A 25,750-nucleotide genomic window follows, 5' to 3' on the forward strand; every position below is an offset into this window, starting at 1 on the left:
GGAGCGGGGACCAGAGGAAGAGGCAGAGGACGTGGCAGGGGCAGAATGCCTCTAGATAAAAGCATTATCGAATGCTACAAGTGTCACAAGCTCGGACATTTCAAACATGAATGTCCCAGGTGGAATGAAGAAGCCAACTATGCCAACTTTGAGGAGAAAGAGGAGATGTTGCTGATGGCTTACATCGAAGAAGCACCTCAAGTTAAGTTGCAAGATGCAGAAAAGCTTCTCATGACACACACGGAGAAGGAAGGAGACTTGAGAAAGAGAGCATGGTTCCTTGACTCTGGTTGCTCAAATCACATGAGTGGTGATCAAAGTCTGTTTTCATCGATGAATGAAGACTTCAAGCATTCTGTCAAGCTGGGGAATGACAAACGCATGGAGGTAGTTGGGAAGGGAAGCGTCAAGCTGATCCTGAATGATGCTGCATACACTATAAGTGATGTGTACTATGTACCAGAACTTAGAAACAATCTACTAAGCCTCGGTCAACTTCAAGAGAAGGGTCTAACCATCATCATACGGAGGGGAGAATGCAAAATCTATCATGATGAAAGAGGCTTAATAGCAGAAAGCAAGATGAGCAGAAACAGAATGTTCATGATCCTGGATCAAGGCAATGGAGCAAACCAACAACACTGCCTACAAGCCACATCAGAGGAGATGGGGAAGCTGTGGCACGAACGTTATGGACACCTAAGCCATCACGGAATGAAGACACTGCAGAGCAATAACATGGTACGTGGTTTACCAAGTTTTGAAATGCAAACATTCACCTGTTCAGATTGCCTGGTGGGAAAACAGTCAAGAAACCCTATCCCAAAGACAAGCACGTGGAGAGCTAAAGGAGTGTTGGAGTTGATACACTCAGACATATGTGGTCCAATAAGTCCGATGTCATCTAGTGGAAAGAGATATATCTTGTGCTTCATAGATAACTATAGCAGGAAGGCATGGGTGTACTTCTTAAAGGAGAAATCTGAAGCATTCGGTCAGTTCAAAGTGTTTAAACAAAAAGTGGAGACAGAAACCGGTAGGAGCATCAAATGCTTAAGAACTGACCGTGGAGGGGAATACACATCACATGAGTTCACCGATTACTGCAAGAAGGAAGGAATCAAAAGGCAACTCACAACCGCTTATACCCCACAGCAAAACGGCGTTGCAGAGAGGAAGAACCGGACAGTAATGAACATGGTCAGGTCCATGATGACGTCTCGCAAGGTACCAAAAATCCTCTGGGCTGAAGCAGTGAATTGGACTTTCTATGTCCTAAACAGATGTCCCACTCATGCTGTAAAGGCTGTAACACCACAAGAAGCTTGGAGTGGTGTGAAACCGAGTGTAGGACATTTCCGTGTGTGGGGATGTGTATCTCACATGCATGTTTCTGATGAGAAACGAGGCAAACTAGATGATAAGAGCATCGCCTGCATCCTACTTGGTGTCTCAGAGGAATCAAAGGGATACCGACTGTATGTTCCAAACACAAAGAAGGTCGTTGTCAGCAGAGATGTAGTGTTTGAAGAGTCAAAGCACTGGAACTGGGAAGGAGACAACAACCACATCGATGCAGAGCTAATCTGGAATGATGACGACATGATATGGGAAGAAAGTGGTGATGAAAATGACGAAGAGGGGTCAGAGAATGCAACACAAGAGCCTGCTGCAGATCCGGAAGAAGTTCAAAACGATCAACCTGTCCAAGCTAGGGAGGGACGTGTATCCAGACCGCCACGTTATCTCGATGATTATGTTACGGGAGACGAAGTCGAAGATGAAGAGCTGATAAACATGGTTGTGGTGAATTCAACTGATCCGACAACCTTTGAAGAAGCAGAGAAAAGTCAGAAATGGAGAGAAGCTATGAATGCAGAGATAGACTCCATTGAGAAGAACAAGACGTGGGAGCTCTCACAACTACCAAAAGGTGTGAAGAGTATTGGAGTTAAATGGCTTTACAAAACCAAACTAAACGAGCAGGGAGAGGTGAGCAAGTACAAGGCTCGTTTAGTGGCAAAGGGCTATTCTCAGGAACACGGGATTGATTACACAGAGGTGTATGCTCCGGTTGCTAGAATGGACACTATCAGAACCATCATCTCCACAGCTGCTCAAAGAGGTTGGGAAATTTTTCAGTTAGATGTAAAATCAGCCTTCTTACATGGTGTTCTAGAAGAAGAGGTCTATGTGCAGCAGCCAAAAGGATATGAAGTAGAAGGTGAAGAGGACAAGGTTTACAAGCTTCACAAAGCCTTGTATGGGTTAAAACAGGCACCTAGAGCCTGGTTTAGCCGAGTTGAAGAATACTTCTCAAATGAGGGATTCGAGAAGTCTCCAAATGAAGAAACCCTGTTTCGCAAGATCAACAAACACGATAACATTCTGATTGTTAGTGTTTATGTCGATGACTTAATCTATACTGGTGATAATAAAGTCATGATGAAGGAGTTTAAGTTATCTATGGAGGAGGAGTTCGACATGTCTGATCTTGGGAAGATGAGATACTTCTTGGGAATTGAGGTGTTCCAAACTCCACAAGGGATTCACATCTCACAAGCTAAGTATGCTTTGGAAGTCCTAAGACGCTTTGAAATGGAGAATAGCAGAGCTGTACGCAGTCCAATAGTGCCAGGAAGCAAATTCGACATGGATAAAGCTGGTGAACGAGTTGATGAAACTCTCTACAAGCAGATCATCGGAAGTCTGATGTATCTCACCACAACGAGACCAGACCTGCAGTTTGTAGTGAGCTTGCTAAGCCGCTACATGTCTGAACCTACGACTCTGCATTTACAAGGAGCTAAGAGGGTCTTGAGGTACGTAAGAGGAACTGTGAATTTTGGGATTTGGTACAAAGGAGGAGGAGCAGGAGAGTTATCAGTTTACACTGATAGTGACTTTGCGGGAGATATCGACAGTAGAAAGAGCACCTCTGGGTATGCATTTTTGATGGACAACGCAGCAGTGGCATGGTTGTCCAAGAAGTAGCCGATCGTAACTCTCTCTACTACAGAAGCAGAGTATGTTGCAGCATCCGTGTGTGCCAGTCAAGTCATATGGTTCAAGAGAATCTTGGAAGAATTGGGTCATGAAGCTGAGGAGAGCACTGCAATTATGTGCGATAACACATCAACAATCAAGCTCTCGAAAAACCCTGTTTTTCATGGGAGGTGTAAACACATTGGAGTAAGGTTTCACTTCCTACGAGACTTAGTTAAGGATGGTGTGATACATTTGGTGCATTGCGGATCACAGGAGCAGGTTGCAGACATTTTTACCAAGCCGTTGAACCAGGAGACATTTGAAAGGTTGAGGAGCAAGCTTGGAGTCTGTTCAGTCACGGATAAGCTAAGCTAAGTTTCACTGAGCTTAGTTTAGGGAGGGTTTGTTGGCGCGAGTCTGTTTGAAGTAGTCTAAGCATCTTTGTGTTTGAATAATTAGACGTGCTCAGTCACAGTCAAAGACCGATTGTTACGGTCAAGTTTGTTGCACTTCTTCCACTTTCCAATGTCCGTAGTTGTAGGAGCAGAGTCTCCACGTTTTTCATCTTTCTGTTATGTATAAGGCTATTTAAAGCCTAGTAGAACTAATGAATAAACACAGTTCTCGCATCCAAGTCTGAAAGAGCATTTGATCATTACAAAAAAAGGGTTAAGAGAGTCAAGTCTAATAACTGTCTCTCAGCTTGTCAAAACATTCTTTACAATTACTCCACAACTAATTTATTTTTTTCTTTGCAAAACTCCATAAATAGTTTAGTCTATGATTGTGAAGAGAGTTTACATTGTAAAATAAAAAAAGGAAAAGTATAGGAAATTTGGTGTCCACTAACCAATAAAGCTTTTAAGACAAAAATAATTCAATCCACCAATACTGAAGTTGTTTAAATCTTTAACAATCCCAATCTTCTTTTTTTCCCATATGATTACTCTCTCTGTCTCTCTCCTTCGTGTTCTCTCTCCGAGCCACATACCGACACTTAACTGTTGACCCCAAGTCCCTTCTTCTTTCTTCTTTATCATATCATGCAACCTTCAAGAACAGAAGTTCAATTTTTCGAAACAGGGGCGACCATGAAGCAGACGAAGAAGAGTAGTAATCTCTCAATCTTCGTAATCGTCTTCTTCCTTCTCCTCTTCGGGATCTTCATGTACAATGACAACCTCAAATCCTCCTTTGCTGACTTCTCTTTCTCAACAACCTCCACGAGACTAAAGAATGTTCAAGAATCGATCAAGAACGTGCCACTGGAGGAGTGCGATCTCTTCACCGGTGAGTGGGTGTTCGACAACAAGACACATCCACTGTACAAAGAGGAAGAGTGTGAGTTCTTGACGGAACAAGTGACTTGCTTAAGAAACGGAAGAAAAGATTCTTTGTATCAGAACTGGAGATGGCAACCTAGAGACTGTTCTTTACCAAAGTAAAGTTACCTTTGTTTCACGATGCTCTGTTTGATTAAAATTTCTGGTTTGATTGAATAGGTTTTTTCAATAATTGTGTGTGCTTTTATGATTGGTTTGATTGAAAGATTCAAAGCAAAAGTGTTGCTAGAGAAGCTGAGGAACAAGAGATTGATGTTTGTCGGTGACTCGCTTAACCGGAACCAATGGGAATCAATGGTTTGTTTGGTTCAATCTGTGATTCCTCCCGGTAGAAAGAGCTTAAACCAGACCGGTTCTCTCACCGTTTTCCAAATCCAGGTAATCCTAATTAATATACACTTGTGTGACACTGACGCTAATGACATTATTTTACAATTTCTTACTTTTTTTGAGATACGCAAAATTGATTTTTTTTTTAAATATAAAAATAGGACTATAATGCAACGGTGGAGTTCTATTGGGCGCCATTTTTGGTGGAATCGAATTCAGACGATCCGAAGGTGCACAGTGTAATCGACCGTGTAATAATGCCTGAGTCTATCGAGAAGCATGGAGTCAACTGGAAAGGCGTTGACTTTCTTGTCTTCAATAGTTACATTTGGTGGATGAACACTGTCTCCATCAAAGTCCTGTAAGTAGTAGTATACACTAAATAATACACACACACTTGATGTAATGAATGGCTGAGGATTGACGATTGTGGTGATGAAAACAGACGTGGATCGTTCGATGATGGGGACACAGAGTATGATGAGATCAAACGGCCAATAGCGTACAAGAGGATGTTGAGGACATTTGGAGATTGGGTGGACCATAACATTGATCCTTTAAGTACAACTGTTTTCTTCATGAGCATGTCTCCTCTTCACATCAAGTAATCACTTTCTCCCATCCACAAAACTCCTTTTTATCTAATAATGGTTATATTTGATTGTTATTTGTGTTCTGTTTTTAGGAGCTTAGATTGGGATAATCCTGACGGTATAAAGTGTGCTTTAGAGACAACACCGATCTCAAACATGTCTTTCATCGTAAACACGGACCACCTTCAGTATTCTGAAGTGGGGACAGATTACAGACTGTTTTCGGCTGTGGAAAACGTCACACGGTCTCTCAAAGTTCCAATTCATTTCCTCAACATCACGGCATTGTCCGAGTATCGTAAAGATGCACATACTTCGGTTTACACGATCAAGCAAGGTAAATTGCTGACGAGGGAGCAGCAAGCCGATCCAGACAATTTTGCTGATTGCATCCATTGGTGCTTACCGGGCCTCCCTGATACTTGGAATGAGTTTCTCTATACACACATTGTTTTTCAAAGATGAAATTATTTGGATTCTTTGAGCCTCTTTTTTTTTGGTTATTTCGAAATTCTTGTGATGTATATAGTGAGAGCCAAGTGTGCTATAGATTGTTTTGTGAATTAGGCTAATTTTTTTGTTGAATAAAGTGTACATTTACACAGGGAACATGAATATTATAGTTACAATACATGACAAGATTAGTAGGTGTGTTTTATCAGCTCCATGATTGTAAAATATGTTGAATTAGTTGAAGTTAATAAACCAACTACGACCCAACAGTCATAGTTGTCATACAATTATTCTCATATCTCCAGAAACCAAACATAACGATATGAAACAAATCGATGGCAGAGCTAGGAAAAGTTACCTTCCTCTGCTCTACTTTGCAGTCATTCTTCTTCCTGTGTTCCTTCTCGGATGCTATCTGTACAACGAGAAGCAGCTGAGGATTGGCCAGTTTCAGGAATTCAAGACACATAACATGCAAGAACACATCAGTCCACCACAACAAAGCAAAGAAGATAAAGACAAGAAGACTGACCTGGTTCCATTGGAGATCTGTGATGTTTTCACTGGTAAATGGGTTCTTGATAACGTCACGCATCCTTTATACAAAGAAGATGAATGTGAGTTTCTCTCAGAATGGGTGGCATGTACGAGAAACGGGAGGCCAGACTCTAAGTACCAGAAATGGAGATGGCAGCCTCGAGATTGCTCTCTGCCAAGGTCATTTCCACCTTTCTGAGAACAAAGATAAGCAGAATGATTAAACACTCTACTTCTCTCAATAGAATTTCTTTCTTTGGTGTTCTAGGTTTGACGGAAAGGTGCTGCTAGAAAAACTCAGGGGGAAGAAACTGATGTTCGTTGGTGATTCAATACATTACAATCAGTGGCAATCCATGGTTTGTATGGTTCAATCCGTGATTCCCTCAGGAAACAAGACCTTAAAACACACAGCACAAATGTCCATCTTCAACATAAAGGTCTTTAAGACTATATCTTATATGCACAAAAAGATAATAATCCAAGACTTACCTTCACTAGTAATTTGAATGAATTTGTAGGAGGAGTACAATACAACCATAGCATTTTACTGGGCACCTTTCCTAGTCGAATCAAACGCTGATCCTCCAGACAAGCGAGACGGGAAGACAGAACCAGTAATCATGCCGCAATCAATCTCGAAACATGGTGAGAACTGGAAATACGCAGACTACCTTGTATTCAACACATACATATGGTGGACTAGACATTCCAAGATCAAAACTCTGTAAGTGATAGATAGTCTCTAGCTCACTCTCTCTACCATGTTCCAAACTTTCAAATTTGCCAATCTTGATAAAAAGCTTTCTACTTTGATGCTGCTTAAAAGAAAACAAGGATCTTTCCGCAAAAACGACTCAAAAGAAGACTATGAAGAAACCGGAATCTATATTGGATACAAACAAGTGTTATCAACATGGACAAACTGGCTAAAACAAAACATTAACCCAAATCAAACATCTATCTTCTTCAGCAGCATGTCACCAACTCATATCAGGTACTATATAAATCATCAACCCCCACCCTCATAACAAAAAAAAAATCAAAACTTTGCAAAAGACTGATCCTTTTTTTCAATTTGCAAACAGGAGTTCAGATTGGGGATCCAATGAAGGAAGCAAATGTGAAAGAGAGACAGAGCCAATACTAAACATGTCAAGAAGACCAATAGATGTTGGAACAAATCGAAGACTTTACGAAATCGCAGTGAATGCGACTAAATCAACAACAGTGCCGATACGTTTCCTCGACATAACGAAGATGTCAGAGTATAGAAAAGATGGGCATACCTCATTTTATGGTTCTAGAACTGGGAAGCTCATAACAACGGAGCAGAGATTGGATCCGAGAACTTTTGCTGATTGTTATCATTGGTGTCTTCCGGGATTGCCTGATACATGGAATGAGTTGCTCTCTCTGTATATTATCTACAAAAGTTAATATTTTTTTCAATTGAAATGTGAGAATTTGCTAAAACACCAGATCCCGACAAAAGTAACCGGAGAAGATGGGAGAACGACGGCGAAGAGATCAAGAGATAACTCTCCGAACCGGTTAGTTAATAACCAACTAACCGGTTTTAATAAAGGGGAAAATCGGTTTAGTCCTGAGTAAGACTTCTGCTGAACTGGTTGAGTATTTTTTTTTCATACTACTCTGGTCAGCAAACGTTATCGGGGATAGTCAACATTTGCGGTTACGCATTTAAATACCAAACCATAGAAACCGTTTATGTGTGATTTCTACGACGCATTAAACTGTTCAGGAAAACAAAATTGAACGTTTCTTATTTTTTCCTAAAAGAGAAGTTTTCTTATCCAAAAAAGTTTGTGACAATCTTCTTTATCCATTTAATAACATTGAAATATTGACACTTACATTTAAAATTATTTCAATGCATACTGTCACCACAATTTGACAAATTCTAGTCGCAAATAGACCTAAGAATTTGTGTCTTTCTTTTTCTTTCAAATAAAGAAAAAGAGCACAACTTGTAGTTTTCTTTCGAAGTTTCATATTTCTCACTTTCAACTGGCACTAGTACCTATGTTGAGTATCCCACAATCTTTAACTTACTATTAAAGACGAGACAAAACATTGGCTACCGGAAAACAAACGAAACAACTTTTACGTAGACGAAAAAGTACACATGGCCATCATCATCCCGCAAAATAAACAAAGAACTTACGTACGACAGGAAACTAAACATAACGTACGTATAACTAGATGGAAAGTTTATAAACCGGATTATAATATTACAACCGTGGGAAGCTTCGATTTAATTAGGTCTTGGTCCTGAATTTGGATTCGTCTATCTCGACTCCTTCATCCTCAGCGTTTTCCCCACCAGGCTTGTCTCCAGTGCTAAGTCCGCCTTTGCGTCCCATCTCCTGATATCCTTCAGTTCCTAACTGCTCCTTCCGAGTTTTCCCTCCTCGGCTCCTCCCTTCATGAATTAATAGGATTCCACGAACATTATAATATCATGACTATACTTCATATACATACAAAGAAAATATTAAATAGAGGAGATAGAAAGACCTTCAGCGAGATGTTGTTGAGCTTCGAAGCTTTTGCCTCCGGTGCCACCTGGTACAACAGTCTCTCCCTTCTTTGCCCTCTCGTCCAGCTGCTTCTTCTCTTGATGAGACGCCATTGCACTATACTTACTTAAAAACACAAGTTTATTTAAACGCTAGAAAAACCAAACAAACTCGCAAGGACTTTGATGATGATGATAGGAAGAAAGGCTCGAGGAGCTTGATCTATAAATAGGGTTTCGATTTTTTTTTGGAGGTCGTTTTGCTTGTGTTGCAACGTAGATATTCGACGTGGTGAATCAGGGACAATCGGTACGTCATACGTGTGCTCTTCTTTGCTGCTGACATGCCACGAGTCTGTATTTATTAGCTGACGTATACTTTGAACGTGATAGTGCCGTGCTTCTTCGCCGCGTGGCCTATAACTATACCCCCGATGTTATTTTTATTTATTCATATTCATAAATTCTTTCAATCATTTGACTATACTGTATGAAAGTAAATATGAGCACCTGCAGAAGAACTTGATAACCTTGACGTATATGGACAGGACAATGGATGGGTTTCATGATTGGAACGCTAGGAGTCGATCGTTGAATTTGTGCCTTGTGGTTAGGTGTACGTATAAATTGTTGGTCAAAACTCGTTGACGTTAGGTGGTCCATTCATCATGTTCAGTTCCCGATCAAATTGATTAGATACGTTCATAGAGTTCAATCAAATTCATATGCAAATTTTCCCTTTTAAAAATAATATTTAAATTTGAAGGCGCAGTCTTATTTTTGAAAAATGAAAAAATAAATGAAAGAGAGAATATTTTTGTCAACTTCAAAAGGGTTGAATCTTAATTCAAGAATCTAACAACTAAATCTTTTTTTTTCTTAAATCTTTGATTTTGCAACACCTTATTCCTTTCGGTCATTTTTATTCAATAAGATGAACTTGCACGTTAGAAGTTGATCCGAACCATGCAATCAAATTTTCTAAGGAAATTTAAACATTTTGCTTGCAATAGTAGGTAGTCAATAAAGGATTATTAGTGATTTTAAAAACAATCGACCAATACTTTTTTTGTGCTTGTGTGTCTTGTACACATTTAGAAATTAGAATGATAGAGATTCTAATATGACTGCATACATGAAAGAGTAAGGAACAACTTGTATTTAACTGATTTTCTGTGGCATTCCCTATTGCTTGTAGCATATTTTGATGTAAATAAGTAAATTTAGCTTGTCTCAAACGGTTAACAATGTCTATTAGCTAAACGTTTTAGTGTTGTATTGTGAAAAAAAAAACTATAATTTGCCAAGTCAAAAAAGGGAAGTTAATTACTTGTGTTCCTATGACGAGTTAGGGTCAATTGTTCCCCCACACCAAATCCATCTATACATCATTAATACGAGCACACTTGCGTAGCAGCGTCTGATATGATGCCTTAAGTTGATTAAAAGAAAAGAACAATTGTTCCTCTTTCCTTAAAATGAATACAATACATTTTGCCAGGTCTACAGAAAATAATTGACTTTTTCTTATGACGTTTGAAAACTTTTCAGGATGAATTAATATTACAACCTTTATAAATAAATTCACGAAGCAATTTTGCAATAGACTAAAACAAACAAACTATAATATCTATTTAAGTATCATTTATATAAATACCAACACTCCTAAAGTACCATCCTATCAAACGTTTTGGAACCATTAGTTTACTTTTTCATATTTTTAAAAACTGAATTATCATCTATATACAGACTAACATTGACCAGATTATTATAAGTTTTCTACTTTCGAATTAAATTCAGTAATGAATGCAAAAATACTATACTGTATTAAGTTACAAGATTCTAATAAATCTGATACATGCATAATTGATCAGAGGTTTGGTATCAAGACCAGAATTGACTAGTTCCCTCATTCTTAGTACTAGTGGATCCTCGAAATATTTCACTTGACCGTAATAATTTTAAAATCAAGAAATGACACCGACGTCGTATTCAATGGACGGCAGCACAAAATATAGTTCACCACCACCGTTTAAAGTATAAAATATCACGTGATCAATCACCGAGTCCAACCTTCTCCTATTCAAATGTACACAAATCTCGTTAAGGCAATTTAATAAAAGCCAAAGAAAATGATAGAGACGAATGGGTTAATTTGGGCACCGACGTGAATTTGACTAAATTACGAGAGAGAGAGAGAGAGAGAGACTTGGTCGCGAAGGTGTTAATTAGCATGCAAGAGAGAGAAATAATCTTCGTTGACCATTGACCGAAAAACTTAGTCATATATAAAAATCCAAACCAACCGCCCACTATTATTCCCCTATTCACAAGTTCTTTGCTTCCCTCAGACGTAAACAACAAGAAATTATAAAAAAGCAACACACCAAGAACAACATTTATAAGAACAAGAAAAAAAAGAACCCTATTTTATTTTATTTTCGTATATGCAACTCTCTAGGAATCCGATCAAACAAACGAGAAACGGAGAGAAGGAGAAACACACCGACGATTTCAAGATGAAGAGATCTGTAGTCATGGCTCCGGAATCTCCCGTGTTCTTCCCACCTCCGCTTGTTTTCTCTCCTACGTCTGTCAGAACGCCGTCGTCTTCTCCTCGTTCAACACCACCGAAGCTGACGATGGTTGCTTGTCCTCCAAGGAAGCCTAGGGAGACTACGACCAATACTAATTCGGGTTCGGATCTTGAAACAGTGTTGAAAAGGAAACGGCCACCGATGCTTGACTTAACAGCGGCTCCTGCGGTTGTGTCATGGTGCAGTACGACGAGAGAGACGTCGGAGAGAGGCGTGGAGGTTGTTGAAGCAGAGGAAGATGGATACTACTCTGTATATTGTAAGAGAGGAAGACGCGGACCAATGGAAGACCGGTATGTCGCGGAGGTTGATCAAGACGACGACGGAGCTTATAAAAACGCTTTCTTTGGGGTATTTGATGGTCACGGTGGACCCAAGGCGGCGGAGTTCGCGGCGATGAATCTCCGGAACAATATCGAGGCGGCCATGGCAGCAGCGAGATCAGGAGGAGAATTTTGGTCGATGGAAAGAGCAATAAGGGAAGGTTACATTAAAACGGATGAGGATTTCTTGAAAGAAGGTTCGAGAGGAGGGACATGTTGTGTAACTGCTCTGATATCAAAAGGCGAGCTCGCGGTTTCGAATGCAGGAGACTGTCGGGCTGTTATGAGTCGTGGTGGAACCGCTGAAGCTCTCACTTCCGATCACAATCCTTCTCAAGCAAATGAGCTCAAACGGATTGAAGCACTGGTGAGTTTTATCTTTATATATGCATTTGATTTTGGTTAGTAGCATTGCATAATTGTGGAACTACATTAAGAATATTATTTTTTCATTAAATTATTGGAATCACTAAATGTATATATGAATGGAAAACGCAATTCCATAAAAAATTCGGTTGATAAATATTTGCAAATTTGAGAATCATTCTACCATGCATTTTGCGTTCAAATTATGTTTTAGTGCGGTTTGGTTTATTCTGTGTTTGATTGGGTCTGGTTTACTTACTTACTTGTGTGTGTGTGTGTGTGTAGGGTGGTTATGTTGACTGCTGCAATGGCGTTTGGAGAATTCAAGGGACACTAGCAGTCTCACGAGGAATTGGAGACCGGTATCTCAAGGAGTGGGTAATAGCCGAACCGGAAACCAGAACATTACGGATTAAACCGGAGTTTGAGTTCTTGATCTTAGCATCTGACGGCCTGTGGGACAAGGTAAGCATAACAAGAAATGAATGTTTATAAAGTTGACTATCTCTTTTTGGTCTATGAACTGAGTGTCAAAACGTTTTTTTTTTGTTTCTGGAACGTTATAGGTAACGAACCAAGAGGCGGTCGATGTGGTTCGATCATACTTCGTAGGCGTAGAGAATCCAAATACACTTTTGGCGTGCAAGAAACTAGCCGAACTATCATTTAAGAGAGGCTCTTTGGATGATATAAGTGTAATCATAATTCAGCTACAACATTTTCTTCCATAATTCATTAACATATACTAGTAGCATTTAGCTAAACTTAATTAATTTCATAATCATGTTTTAAAATTTTGATAATTTTGTTCAGTATTTTTGTAAATAAAGGTTTCAAACATAATTAATTTAGTATTAATACTCTAGAACTACAACCTGTCATATACAATCAACCATATTTGACAAACAAACATATGCATAACCATTATACACAGCATCTATGTCGTTGCTCATCTTACACACAGCTACCCACCTACCTTCCATAAATCGAACATCAACCATACCTGATTTTTTTATTCGCCTGCATACACATGAAATTTTCACATCTCAGCATCATCAAACAAACCACGATAGCAAATCAGATTACATGCTATCAGGTGATATTTGAGCTCTTGTATTGCTTCTTCAAGCGTCTCAACAGTCCGAACCCCCTTAATCCTTTCGCTGATCTTTGCTGCTTCACCAAATGAAGGTAATGGATATAGTTTAGAGCAATCAAAGTCACTTCTTAGCTGCTCAAACCGTAACAACGTCATTTTCAGCTAAATTTAATTAATTTCATAATTAAGTCTTAAGATTTTGATCATTTTGATAATATTGTTCAATATTTAGCTAAATTTAATTAATTGCATATTTAGGTCTTAAGATTTTGATCTTTTTGATAATTTTGTTCAGTATTTTTGTAAATAAATGTTTCAAACATAATTAATTTAATATTAATGCTTTTAGACGTAATTAATTTAGTATTAATGCTCTTGGAACCTAATCTTTTGTAATGTTTTCAATGTTGTTTGTGTTTAGTGTTAAAAAAAACACAAATAGACAATCAACATAAGTAACAAAATAAATTGTGAATCATGAGTATGATAGATATATTTTCTAATGATCATATAAGATGAAATGCCTTACAACTCATAAAGCTTTTTGTAGAGATTCATTAACACATATTATTAGCTGAATCTGATTAATTTCATTAGGTCTACATTTATTAATAAATTTTGTTCGGTATTTTACATGTAAATAAAGGTTTTGGACATAATTATTGTTATTTAGGATATCAAGCTCCAAAAAATTTGGCATACGATTTGCTTCCGATAATATGAAGTTGGACCATTTAACCATTTTGACAATGTGAGACAAAATTAATATATCCATTCCATGATTATCATCACTTAGTGTACAATTTGTACTAAGTGACACAAATGAGATTTTTTTAATGGTATTTCACAAATGAAAAGATCATATTATAATTGTGGTTGAATTACTTTTCTTTTTTTTTTAATCGATATTCAAACTTAATTGTAATAGCAAATCTAATACTGTTTTACCTAATTGTAATACCATATTAGCAGTATAATGATTTTTTTTTTGTGTGTTTTTTTACATCATATCAGACTACATACAATTCTACAATGAAATCTCCAATAAATAGCATTATCATCAACAAAAATTGCAATGTATGAAAAATACTTTAATTTTAGCATATAGCCATTAAAATTGATCAACCATTTAGACCAAGAAATTTTCACATTTACTATTTATTAAATTATAGTAATAGTCTCTTAGAAATATCGTTTGGATTATTTAAACATATATTTTTCCTAAGATTATTTAAATATATATATATTTTTTTTGTCGGCCAATTTTCCATTAGAATAAAAATATTTTACAATGTTTAGAGTTACATCTATTGAACCCAAGAGATAACATAAGAAAAACTCTTTGTTCTAGCTTCCCTAGCTAAAGTATCAGCTATTACATATATTTTTATTTTTTATTAATCAATTGGAATTTTTGAAAATATATATACACATTATCCTTTTGTTGAATGAAGGTTTTAAAAGCCCATTAATAATTTGGGCCATAAATAAAGGTTTAGTCAGTGAGAAGGCGTTCGTCCGACTCAAACTTCTATTCGTTTAGTCGTCTGTTTCAGACTAAACCCTAAGAAAAAAAATGGCGGACGGTGACGGCGGCGCGACCACCACCGTCGCTCTAAGAATCCCTCCTAGTCACAACCGTTGCGATTTAATCAAAGAGGGTGTATTAGACTCAATCAGCTATCTCCCTGATGAGATCCTCCAACATATCCTCTCTTTTATTCCGACCAGATTCGCCATCAGAACCACAGTCTTGTCCAGACGTTGGAGGCACGTATGGTCCAATACACCTTGTCTCTCCTTCGATATACATAAACTGAACGCTGATTCGATCAACAAAACCCTAGATTGCTACAGGGCTCAAAGGATGATGAGCTTAATGCTCTATACCAGCGTGTTCGACAATCTTGATTGCATTGACAGATGGATAGAGTTTGCCGTGTCCAGGAAGGTACAGGATCTGTCGCTAAAAATCATTCCTCGTATCTCTTACACTTCTTACGTGATTCCTGATTCGTTCTACACCAACTCTTCGCTAAAAGAACTCAGCCTTGAGTTAAGTTTGGATATTTTGATTCCGAGATGCCCCGTTTCTTGGACGTCACTTAAGAGCCTTTCATTGAATTCTCGTAACCTCTCTGATGAATCCGTTGCTAACATTTTATCCGGTTGTCCGGTTCTTGAATCCTTAACGTTTTCTTTCTGCCATGAACTGAGAGTTCTTGGATGTACATCGCAATAGTTCTGGTGCAGGGCCAACTCAGATTGTGGCACCACATATCCATGTTCTCGCTCTCAAGTTGACGAATGCGTTGCCGTGTTTTTTAGTTGATGTCTCGTCTTTAAAAGAAGCTAAGCTAGAGATAAGCTTTTGTAAAGGTGAAAACCTCAATGCTGGGGCTCTTCAATCCATGGCTCTAGAGATGTTAGAGAAGTTGCAGGATGTAGAGAAGCTTATTCTTAGGGAAAACTTTCTTAAGGTTTGTTTCTTAAGTATTAGTTAATACTTTTCATTAGGCTTTAGTTTTTAAATAAGTCTATTGTTGTCTGCACGCTAGATAGATGTGAGCGTTCTTGGTATTCACTATTTTTGTCTTTGCTTTTTGTTAGATTTTATCTCGTGCAGAGCTCCGAGATGTTCCTTTCCCCAAGTTCATGGTCAAAGATTTGATACTTGTGACAAGGATCTCTCACTATGTAATTCCTGGTATAGTGAGGTTGCTACAAAACTCTCCCCACTTAAAGAAGCTAACAGTACACACAATGAATATTCGCAATCGCAGCAGCATACTGGTATGTTCACAATTACCCTCTTTTATTTCCCCTTCACCATTCAAAACTATTGCCTAGTTTTGAATAATCAAATTAAGAACCATATCCTCTCACTTTGTGTTTGTATAATCCGAGATATTGACAATATGTACAGGAGAGCTTCCTTGACACATATTGGGATGGATTGAATGTGGATCAACGTTGGAGCTGGGAAGCAAGGGTCTTTAGAAACATTTTCGATAGGAATGTAGAGTCCAATGACGTGGATAAGTTTATGGAGCTTATGCTTAAAACCACGAAGACAGTAGAGAAGATGGTCGTAACTCGTAAGATTGGAACGTTACCTTGAAGGAAGAGATTTTGAAGAATTGCTTCCGATGGTTCCAATGCTTTTCCACCACAACAATGTCTCCATCGTGCTTAGCTCAACCAAACCGAAACAAAGGGTTGTCTTCAATCTTACTGGACCTTTTACTTCTAGATGAAAACTTTTCTCAAAATAGAGTTTGCAGGTGAACTGGAATTGTCTAAACAGTTGAGCGAGTAATCCAGAATAAGCTCATGGTTTTTTCACTAGAAGACTTTTGTAGTGGATCAAATAATATACACATGTTAAACTTAAAGTCACGCCTCTTTACATTGTCTAATGCATTTGCATATATCTAACCAAAATGGAAATAAAGCGTGGGCAACGAGGCCAAGACCCAAGAGAGAGTACAAGTATTTAGTATCGTAACCAGTTAACCAAAAATTTAGCATTATAGTCGGCGAAATTAAGGAGGAGAAATGTATTGGGTTTGTAATTGTTTAATTTGGGCTTTTAGAACCCAATAATATTTGTAAGGAGGATACTTGTAAGTTACTGTTTAACACCTAGGTTTACGGAATAATATTGAAAATCAAATTTATGAGTTCATAACTTACGATGGCTGACAACGTCGGAAACGGAGACAGCGCCACCACTTCCTCTGTAAGATGCCCTAGAAATTATTTCGCTCACCGCCGCCGCAAAATCAAACGAGGAAGAGTTCCAAGGGATGATATAGACTTAATCAGCTCTTTGCCTGATGAGATCCTCCAAGTGATCATCTCCTTCATCTCGACCAAGTTGGCAATCACAACTTCCGTCTTGTCCAAAAGATGGAGACATGTATGGTGCGACACACCTTCCCTTTCCTTCTCCGATGACTGTAATCTGGACCCTAGTTCCGTAGACAAAATCCTATCTCTTTTTTTTTTTTTTTTTTTTTTTTTTTTTTTTTTTTTTGACAAAATCCTATCTCGCTACACGCCTCGCAAGATGATGAGCTTTCAGCTCTGTGTCCGAAGCTTAAAGTATCATCCTTCTTACATGTACAGTTGGATCAAGTTTGCCATGTACCGAAACGTGGAGAATCTGTGGTTGGAGCACCGTCTTCATAATATTCCTGGTTTCTTTTATAACAATTCCTCTGTCAAGCAACTTTACGTTAAGTCAAAACATGCTTGTATCAATCCCAGATGCTCTGTGTCTTGGACATCTTTGAAGATCCTGACATTGGATGGTTGCAACCTTAAGGATAAATCCTTTGCTAAGATTATCTCTGGTTCTCCCCTTCTCGAAACCTTAAGGTTGTATCACTGCGATGAACTCCAACATCTTGATCTCAGCAAATCACCGCGTCTGAAAACATTAGAAATAGATAGCAAGGTTTGGCTTAAGGGGACAAGGATTGACGCACCACATCTCCATTATCTCAGATTAAGATTGACAGACTCTATGTTTCCATATACATTAGTTGATGTCTCGTCTTTAACCGAAGCTGAAATACATACTGATGCGTCGTCTGACCCAATTAAAATAGTTGATCATTGTCTTCAAACCCTAGAGAAGTTGCAGAATGTGGAGAAGCTTACTTTTGGGGAAAGATTTCTCAAGGTATGTTTTAGTGTTTTCAAGTGTCATATGGATGGATTTAATATTGCCTCCAACTTACGTAACAAGTTGGTTGCAAACTCTCCACTTTTATCATATGGATGACTTTAAGTTATTTAAGTCTATATGTTGTTTGTATTCTCTATAAATGTTGTCTCGGTAAAAAATTAAACTGTTGTCTTGATGTGATGTGCTTTATCCCCATTTTTTTTTTCCTTGAGATGTGCGTTTTGATATTCAATATCTGTCTTTTGCTTTCTGGTAGATTTTATCTCGAGCCGAGCTCCTTGGTTATCCATCCCCGAAGTTCAAGGCTAAAGTTTTGACGCTTAATAAGACAACAATCTCTCAATATGTTATTTCTGGTGTAGTAAGATTGCTACAACACTCACCTGAATTAAAGAAGCTAACCCTACGCACAATGGATTGTGACGCCATACGGGTATTCAATTCTTTTGCCAGAGTTTTAATAATCCAAAAACCATATTAATATATCCATCTCACTTTGAGATTGTAGAATCTGAGAATATGGATAATCTATTTGCATATAATGAAATCTTTTATGTTGTATATAGGGGTATGTTGACAACTACTTAGATTCGTATACTTGGATTCCGTATCAATGCTCGGAATCGTGGGTCTTTGGAGACGTTAAATCTAGAGATGTAGAGACAGAGCATGTGGCTCTGTTCATGGAACTTGTGCTTAAAACCACAAAGACACTAGAGAAGATGGTAATAAGGTTGGGACCTTATCGTAGCGAAAGAGGTGTTGAAGAGTTGCGTCAGATGGTTCCAATGCTTTCCCACGACAACGACGTCTCAATTGTGCTCATCGCAACCAAAAGATGGATTAGAGAGTCGTCTAAGTGGTGATTTTAGTATATATTACGTCCAAAATCCGAATCAGATAGACTAACATTTTACATAAAATTAACATTTTTAATATAACTGTAGATGAAAAAAAAATCCTTTATTTTCTAGGATTATATGTTGGAATTTGGAAATAATCATATGACGCGACATTGTTGAATTTGAACATTGAAGACTGTTTTCGGTAAACCTCAACGTATATAAGCTGAATCATCTCTCGAATGAATTTTAGTATATTTTGTTGTTCTTCTGTGTCGGATCGGATATCCGTAAAATATTACTCGAAACCTCAAGACAAGAGAGAAAGTAACTCCAATTGATCAATTACAAAGTTCTTACTTACATATTTGAAGAAAATATTCAAAGTCAACAATGTATTAAGAAGAAAGTTTTCAACTACTAGTAGTATTAAAAATGAGATTTGATGTAAAATATTTCACTTAGTCACTCTTTTGACTACTTAGACTCTCTAATCCATCTTTTGGTTGCGATGAGCACAATTGAGACGTCGTTTTCGTGGGAAAGCATTGGAACCATCTGACGCAACTCTTCAACACCTCTTGAGTAACGATAAGGTCCCAACCTTACAACCATCTTATCACCAACCTTACAACCATCTTATCAAGTGTCTTTGTGGTTTTAAGCACAAGTTCCATGAACAAAGAGCCACATGCTTTGTCTGTACATCTCTAGTAGCCGAGGCATACAGCTTCTTTTCTCCATTCGAGATCATATATTATCATAAAGGTCTGAGATCCTCCACTATACATACTAACGTTACTTACCACATTCTAGAAAGTGATACTTTCATGCATTTTACAGACATAAAGTTGGTTCCTATCCTATGGCTTAGGGAAACAAAAGGACGCCTCCAGGACCATATATAGTGCTTAAATGGATGCATGGTTAGATCTCACTGCCTCATTTCATCCATTAAATGCTAAAGCTCTTATAACAAAAGTGGTATTTTATTTTCAGCTACTTGTGAAGTCGGTGGACAATGCAGAGTCAGAGTGTATCAAGTTTCAACATAAACAAGGAGAACGAACACGAAAAACAAAATAAATACAAAACCACTTAGCAGTCCAAACGCATAAAACAACACTGAAGTCTGAAGACGATTAAATAGTTTATCATCATCTCATCCTAATTTTCAGATGGATCTTGCCATTCCGAACGCGAACGCTTAAAACGCTCAAAGGGTAATATATCAAACGGGGAAAGGGAACGGGACAAGCGCCCATTGGGACGTGAGTAGCCCAACGAGGGTTGCAATAGCGTTTCATCATGTCTTCTTTCCTTCTTAAAAGGGGCCAGAGCATCAAGGAGGATCAAGTTTCCTGTACGCTCACTGATGAGTCTTCTAACTATAGCTCTTCGTTCAACATGCTCTCTAATCCCCCAAATTGCCAAGCGAAAAGGTATGTAGAAAGTTGCGCTTTTGGCGGCGTTGAGTCTCTCACTCGGCGGCTCCACGTCTTCATTACTAGCTTCTACCGCCACTTTCACAATCTTCAACTTGGACAAGTCGCTGTCTCTGAGCAACCTATCCTTTGAACAAAGTAAAAGTTCCACATATAGGCGAATCCAGTCAGTGTCTAGCAACTCTGATTCCTCCATCTGCAAAAGCAATAGAAACATATCATCAATCACACTACAAAATTATTTGTGCATGCGAAAAAACTAATATAAATTCAAAGGTGATGAGATGTTGCTTTATCGTTAAGGTTCTTACTATGTGAAATCGGTTTGTATCATTGAAAGCATCCTCTGAAGGCCACGCAGACAATCCATCGTCATCGTGTAAATCATGAAGCACTCTGTCGGCTTTCAGGTCATCTTGAAGCGGGAGCGGCTCCATGGTCCCTAAGAAAAAAAAATTATTAAATAGCAAAAGCGAGATTTTATAATCGACAACACAAAAAAAAAAAAAAAAAAAAAAAAAATTGAACAAAAAGCAGAACAAGTCATACCTTTAGGTCTAGCAACAGAGACAATCAAATTTAAACGGTGAAGCCAATTTTGGTCAACTTTAACCTGGAAGGTTAGCACGGAGCCACTAGCTGGATCGGAAGCGACCAAAGTAATGTAGTAAGAGGACAAGGCGTTCATCAACTTGTTGTATTTGATTAGGTGATCGAGATGAAAGTTTGTCCCCTTCAAGATATTATAACGATGAAGCCCCAACTTAGCGTAGAGGTCGACACGATATTCATGCTGAAACATACTTCCTTCACACTTGACGACCTTCAGTACAAGGGTCCCTTGTGGTGCAGAGATACCCTCGACATCGAACCCCTAAATAAGACCCATCAGCGAATAATAAATCAGTTACATAGTAATTATAACAGACCCACCGAAGAGTGTGAGATTAGATCTAGGGTATAGTCATCATGCTCCGACATCAACCTAGCTCTATAAACAATAAGAAGATGAAATCAAAATTTACCTCGGATTCACCCACTTGACGCCAGTACTCCATCCCCCCACGGACAAACGCATCCGCTTCTTCAATCCAAGATGATGAAGACGTCATGTTTTTTTTTCCTCTTTCTTGCCGCGGTTGTTTTGGGGGAATGCTTTTTCCTTTATCGACATATATATATATATATATATCCCACCATCCCAAGGATTCATTTGTGGGCTTCAGTTGGGCCTTCTAAACCCAAAATATATAAATAATATTGTTGCAACTCTTTTTGAATAAATTGTAAAACTACCAAATATTGGATCTTAGCAACAATACTCAAAATTGTACAAAATTATCAAGAAATAGTACAAAATTGTTGAGGTTACTGCTCAAACCGGTCGAGTCTTTTCTACCAATTCCCATTTATTTTCTATGTTCATGCTACTTTGCCACTTTGGTCAGCATTAAACTGTTTAGGAAAAACGAATTTGAACAATTGTGAGAGAAGCTTTCTAGGAAACAATTGTGATAATCTTCTTTATTTTTTAATAACATTGAAATAGGACAGTAATATTTAAAATTATTTCAACGCCTATACACCACAATTTAACATAAAATTTAGTCGCAAATAGAGCTATATATATCGAAGAATTTGTGTCTTCTTCTAAATAAATTAAATTATTAACTCAACATGTTGTTATACTAAATAAAGCTGCTATATCAATTAAGAGACTTTTTTTTTTTTTTTCTATATAATTGAATGGCAATATGTTACTTAAAACATTTTCAACGTTCGTTACACTGAAGATAGCTAATGAAAAGATTAAAATAATATATCTTAAAACATAAAAAAACCAACAATAAAAATAAAATAATTAAATCGACAAATAATATTTATATCATTATCAACTACGCAATATGTCGTCGGGATCCGGAAAAAACTTCACAAGTTCATCTGGAATCTTAATTATTGAGTGTATCAACTCCGAATAGTTCCTTTAATGCATCAACACATACCAACTATTTTGATATTTTAAAAAATATATATTAACTATATATAAAATACACATGCAATTAATAATATATGTTTTGAAAAAATAATCTAAAAATATTTATGAATTGTACAAAACACCCTCGATATTTAAAAATATTCAATGCAAATTAAAAATTGTAGTATATTTGTGAAATAATTAAAATAAAATTTATACTTTGTTCTTGAAAATAATGTTTTGTAATAAAAACTACTTCAATATATACCACTATATATTTTTTCTTAATTAGCATACAACTTTTTTTTGTCTCGAAAACCGTTTGTCTTAAAAAAAATAGTTGAATCTGATATAAGTGTTGTGGATAAATTTCTATAATTCTATAAGTGTTGTGGATAAATTTCTATATTAGAATTATAGAATATTTTATTAATAATAAAAATGCAACTAAATTGATGATATTTTGTATATTAGTTGATGATATATGAATTATATATATATATATATTATGCAATTCATATAAAATTTTAATCACATATAATTTGTATGTAAATTGATGATAAATATATATATATATATATATATATATATATTTAATATGTGAAGGTTTATGATTTCATTTGACATAAAATTTGTTTTTTGTTTTTCCTCAAATAGAACTTATATTAATTCGAGATTGGTCAATACCAAAGCCAAGGTGGCTGAGTTACATAATCAGAATAAAAAATCGTATTAATCACAATCAAATTTTGCTAAACTATGAGCCATACCATTACATTGTCTAATGCATTTACTTATAACAAGTACTGTATTGTATTATCGCGACCAGTTAAATTAACTTAAATTTCAGAAAATAAATCAGCAATTAAAAATGTTTTTAACACTGTAATTAAAAAATAGCCCAAAGTTTAGCAATATGGTCTACGAAGTTACGGAGATGAAGTATTGGTATTTGTAATGTTTAATGTGGGCTTTTGGAACCCGTTAATAATTTGGGATACTTGTAAGTTAAAAAATTGCAAATTATCAGTTGATAACCTACGACAAGCAGTTCATCAACATGTTAAATTTGATTAGATGGTCGAGATGAAAATTTGTCCCCTTTAAGATATGATAACGATGAAGCCCCAATTTAGCGTAGAGGTCGACACGATAATCAAACTTAAACATACTTCCTTCACAGTTGACGACCTTCAGTCCAATGGTCCCTGTGGTGCTAAGATACCCTCGACATCGAACCCATAAATAAGACCCATCAGCAAATAATCAATCAGTTATATATAGTAATTATAACAGACCCTAGAAGCAACGTAAGTGTGAGATTAGATCTAGGGTATAGTCATCAGCTCCGACATCAACCTAGCTCTATTATCAATAAGAAAACGAAATCAAGAATTACCTCGGATTCACTCACTTGACGCCAGTACTCCCTCCCCCCACGGACAAACGCCTCCGCTTCTTCAATCCAAGATGATGAAGACGTACGTCGTATTAGGGGAATGCTTTTTTTTTGTTTCTTTCTTATCCGATTTAGGATATTTATGGAGGCGATGATATATTATAATAATTTTGACTTTTTGAACAAATTGTAAAACTACCAAATATTGGATTTTTGCAACAATACTCAAAGTTGTATAAAAAGACCGTAAAGTTGTATAATAATTTGGGGATACTTTAAAGTTACTCAAACGCCTAGGGTTAGGGGTTAAAAATTGCAAATTATCAGTTGATAACCTACGATGGCTGACAACGTGGGAAACGGAGACAGCGCCACCGCCTACTCTGTAAGAGTACTCCCTAGCTATTACGTCGCTCACCGCCGCCGCGAAATCAAACGAGCAAGAGTTTCAAGTGAAGATATCGACTCAATCAGCTCTTTGCCTGATGAGATCCTCCAAGTTATCCTCTCCTTCATCCCGACCAAATTCGCAATCAGAACTTCAGTCTTGTCCAGAAGATGGAGACATGTATGGTGCGATACACCTTCCCTCTCCTTCCCAGATAGTTGTTGTCCGGATCGTGATTCCATAGGCAAAACCCTAGCTCGCTACACGGCTCGCAAGATGATTAGGTTTCAGCTCTGTGTCATATATTCCGAATATTTTCCTGACGTTTACAGTTGGATCGAGTTTGCCATGTCGCGAAACGTGGAGAATCTGTGGGTGGAACACTATCTTCCTGGTATTCCTGATTTCTTCTACACCAATTCCTCTGTCAAGCAACTTTACCTTAAGTCAAGATATGGTAATTTGGATCCGGAATGCTCCGTGTCTTGGACATCTTTGAAGATCCTGACATTGCATACTTGCAACCTTTTCAATGAATCCTTTGCTAAGATTCTATCTGGTTCTCCAAATCTCGAAACCTTAAGGTTGTATGTCTGCGATGAACTGCATGTTCTTGATCTCAGCAAATCACCGCGTCTCAAAACATTAGAAATAGAAAGCGAGTTCTGGCTTCAGGGGGCAAAGATTGTGGCACCACATATCCATTCCTCAGACTCAGGTTCACAATCTCTAGTTTTGCATATACCCTAGTTGATGTCTCGTCTTTAACCAAAGCTGAACTAGACATCGACTCTGGCTCACTTGAACAAGCAAACGTTGCTTATCTTAAAACCATTGTGCTAAAGATGCTAGAGAAGTTGCAGAATGTGGAGAAGCTTACTTTTTGTGGAAACTTTCTTAAGGTATGTTTTCGTGTGTGTATTCAATTGTGTCATATGGATTATGGATTTTATATTGCCTCCAACTTACTTTACCAATGTAGAATGATTTGGTTGCACTGTCCACTTTCATCTATTGATGTCCTTCATCCCCAATTTTTTTCTTGCGATCTGTTGATATTTTGCTTTTTGTTAGGCTTTATCTCTTGCCGATCGCCATTGTTATTCTTTTCCGAAGTTGAAGGTTAAAGTTTTGACGCTTAAGACAACCATCTCTGACTATGTTACTTCTGGTATAGAAAGAGTGCTACAACACTCACCTGAACTAAAGAAGCTAACCCTACGCACAATGGATTGTGACCCCATCACAGAGGTATTTAATTTTTTGCATAAAATCTATTTAACCATGTCATTCTCACTTTGAGATTATAGAATCTGAGAATATGGATAATCTATTTGCATATAATGAAATCTTTTTTTTTTTTTTGGTTGCATATAGTTGTTTCGCTCGAATCCGGATCAATTAACCCTGGAAGCGAGGGTCCTTGTAGAAGAGATGTACCCTAGAGATGAAGAGACAAAGCATGTGGCTTCGTTCATGGAACTTGTGCTTAAAACCACAAAGACACTTGAGAAGATGGTTGTAAGGTTGGGACCTTATCGTTACACAAGACGTTTTAGAGACTTGCGTCAGATGGTTTCAATGCTTTCCCACGACAACGACGTCTCAATTGTGCTCATGGCAACCAAAAGATGGATTAAAGTGTCTAGGTGGTCAAAAACCAACATTGAATATTGAAAAATTTCTTCTTAATAATACATTGTTGAATTTGAATTTGTAAATAAGAACTTTGTCACAGCGAATACATGTTGCGTTCTATCTGAAAAAAGTGTATTTTGATTTGGATGGAAGGACAGTCGCATCAATTTTGGGAGTTATCCCCATAATGTTTAAC

At 37.4% G+C, this 25,750-nt stretch overlaps 6 protein-coding genes and 2 pseudogenes across 8 annotated transcripts; 6 read left to right on the forward strand and 2 right to left on the reverse strand.

Annotated features, from left to right (window-relative positions):
• The first annotated feature begins 3,787 nt into the window (after positions 1–3,787).
• On the forward strand, positions 3,788–5,858 carry LOC104792870 (protein trichome birefringence-like 28). Its single transcript, XM_010519129.3, has 5 exons — positions 3,788–4,429; positions 4,538–4,709; positions 4,823–5,022; positions 5,107–5,265; positions 5,347–5,858. Exons 1-5 carry the CDS (start codon positions 4,032–4,034, stop codon positions 5,717–5,719), a joined length of 1,302 nt encoding a protein of 433 aa, XP_010517431.2. The 5' UTR covers positions 3,788–4,031; the 3' UTR covers positions 5,720–5,858.
• A 34-nt stretch (positions 5,859–5,892) lies between these two features.
• On the forward strand, positions 5,893–7,720 carry LOC104792869 (protein trichome birefringence-like 30). The gene is made up of 5 exons (XM_010519128.3): positions 5,893–6,424; positions 6,513–6,684; positions 6,766–6,971; positions 7,074–7,241; positions 7,333–7,720. Exons 1-5 carry the CDS (start codon positions 6,030–6,032, stop codon positions 7,682–7,684), a joined length of 1,293 nt encoding a protein of 430 aa, XP_010517430.1. The 5' UTR covers positions 5,893–6,029; the 3' UTR covers positions 7,685–7,720.
• A 626-nt stretch (positions 7,721–8,346) lies between these two features.
• On the reverse strand, positions 8,347–8,993 carry LOC104792871 (em-like protein GEA6). The gene is made up of 2 exons (XM_010519130.3): positions 8,786–8,993; positions 8,347–8,690 (listed from the first exon to the last, which is right to left on the reverse strand). Exons 1-2 carry the CDS (start codon positions 8,898–8,900, stop codon positions 8,527–8,529), a joined length of 279 nt encoding a protein of 92 aa, XP_010517432.1. The 5' UTR covers positions 8,901–8,993; the 3' UTR covers positions 8,347–8,526.
• Positions 8,994–11,103: 2,110 nt separating this feature from the next.
• Positions 11,104–12,946, forward strand: LOC104792872 (putative protein phosphatase 2C 30). The gene is made up of 3 exons (XM_010519131.2): positions 11,104–12,073; positions 12,358–12,537; positions 12,639–12,946. Exons 1-3 carry the CDS (start codon positions 11,234–11,236, stop codon positions 12,801–12,803), a joined length of 1,185 nt encoding a protein of 394 aa, XP_010517433.1. The 5' UTR covers positions 11,104–11,233; the 3' UTR covers positions 12,804–12,946.
• A 1,768-nt stretch (positions 12,947–14,714) lies between these two features.
• Positions 14,715–16,566, forward strand: LOC104699341 (putative F-box protein At1g49610; annotated as a pseudogene). The gene is made up of 3 exons (XR_015560234.1): positions 14,715–15,651; positions 15,782–15,964; positions 16,098–16,566. The product of XR_015560234.1 is annotated as a putative F-box protein At1g49610 (transcript).
• Positions 16,567–16,826: 260 nt separating this feature from the next.
• LOC104699342 (putative F-box protein At1g49610) lies at positions 16,827–18,917 on the forward strand. The gene is made up of 3 exons (XM_087452878.1): positions 16,827–17,861; positions 18,124–18,300; positions 18,434–18,917. The coding sequence occupies exons 1-3, from the start codon at positions 16,869–16,871 to the stop codon at positions 18,731–18,733; spliced, it is 1,470 nt and encodes a 489-aa protein (XP_087309004.1). The 5' UTR covers positions 16,827–16,868; the 3' UTR covers positions 18,734–18,917.
• Positions 18,918–19,679: 762 nt separating this feature from the next.
• On the reverse strand, positions 19,680–21,306 carry LOC104792873 (UPF0725 protein At3g19520-like). Its single transcript, XM_010519132.3, has 4 exons — positions 21,180–21,306; positions 20,704–21,028; positions 20,466–20,596; positions 19,680–20,350 (listed from the first exon to the last, which is right to left on the reverse strand). Exons 1-4 carry the CDS (start codon positions 21,264–21,266, stop codon positions 19,877–19,879), a joined length of 1,017 nt encoding a protein of 338 aa, XP_010517434.1. The 5' UTR covers positions 21,267–21,306; the 3' UTR covers positions 19,680–19,876.
• Positions 21,307–23,837: 2,531 nt separating this feature from the next.
• Positions 23,838–25,623, forward strand: LOC147942976 (putative F-box protein At1g49610; annotated as a pseudogene). The gene is made up of 3 exons (XR_015559452.1): positions 23,838–24,818; positions 24,991–25,167; positions 25,294–25,623. The product of XR_015559452.1 is annotated as a putative F-box protein At1g49610 (transcript).
• Positions 25,624–25,750: the final 127 nt, after the last annotated feature.

Source organism: Camelina sativa, chromosome 6, assembly GCF_030686135.1.
Source record: "Camelina sativa cultivar CO46 ecotype springtype chromosome 6, ASM3068613v1".
NCBI classification, from domain to species: domain Eukaryota; kingdom Viridiplantae; phylum Streptophyta; class Magnoliopsida; order Brassicales; family Brassicaceae; genus Camelina; species Camelina sativa.

Coding starts and splice junctions, on each gene's coding strand:
- LOC104792870 (XM_010519129.3), top strand. CDS start 4,032: ATGCAACCTTCAAGAACAGAAGTTCAATTTTTCGAAACAGGGGCGACC. Junction 4,710..4,822: donor TCACCGTTTTCCAAATCCAG/GTAATCCTAATT, acceptor ATATAAAAATAG/GACTATAATGCAACGGTGGA. Junction 5,266..5,346: donor ATGTCTCCTCTTCACATCAA/GTAATCACTTTC, acceptor TTCTGTTTTTAG/GAGCTTAGATTGGGATAATC.
- LOC104792869 (XM_010519128.3), top strand. CDS start 6,030: ATGAAACAAATCGATGGCAGAGCTAGGAAAAGTTACCTTCCTCTGCTC. Junction 6,972..7,073: donor CATTCCAAGATCAAAACTCT/GTAAGTGATAGA, acceptor GCTGCTTAAAAG/AAAACAAGGATCTTTCCGCA. Junction 7,242..7,332: donor ATGTCACCAACTCATATCAG/GTACTATATAAA, acceptor ATTTGCAAACAG/GAGTTCAGATTGGGGATCCA.
- LOC104792871 (XM_010519130.3), bottom strand. CDS start 8,900: ATGGCGTCTCATCAAGAGAAGAAGCAGCTGGACGAGAGGGCAAAGAAG. Junction 8,691..8,785: donor TCAACAACATCTCGCTGAAG/GTCTTTCTATCT, acceptor TAATTCATGAAG/GGAGGAGCCGAGGAGGGAAA.
- LOC104792872 (XM_010519131.2), top strand. CDS start 11,234: ATGCAACTCTCTAGGAATCCGATCAAACAAACGAGAAACGGAGAGAAG. Junction 12,074..12,357: donor TCAAACGGATTGAAGCACTG/GTGAGTTTTATC, acceptor GTGTGTGTGTAG/GGTGGTTATGTTGACTGCTG. Junction 12,538..12,638: donor CTGACGGCCTGTGGGACAAG/GTAAGCATAACA, acceptor GGAACGTTATAG/GTAACGAACCAAGAGGCGGT.
- LOC104699342 (XM_087452878.1), top strand. CDS start 16,869: ATGGCTGACAACGTCGGAAACGGAGACAGCGCCACCACTTCCTCTGTA. Junction 17,862..18,123: donor TTGGGGAAAGATTTCTCAAG/GTATGTTTTAGT, acceptor GCTTTCTGGTAG/ATTTTATCTCGAGCCGAGCT. Junction 18,301..18,433: donor TGGATTGTGACGCCATACGG/GTATTCAATTCT, acceptor TGTTGTATATAG/GGGTATGTTGACAACTACTT.
- LOC104792873 (XM_010519132.3), bottom strand. CDS start 21,266: ATGACGTCTTCATCATCTTGGATTGAAGAAGCGGATGCGTTTGTCCGT. Junction 20,597..20,703: donor CTCTGTTGCTAGACCTAAAG/GTATGACTTGTT, acceptor TTTTTTTCTTAG/GGACCATGGAGCCGCTCCCG. Junction 20,351..20,465: donor ATACAAACCGATTTCACATA/GTAAGAACCTTA, acceptor TTGCTTTTGCAG/ATGGAGGAATCAGAGTTGCT.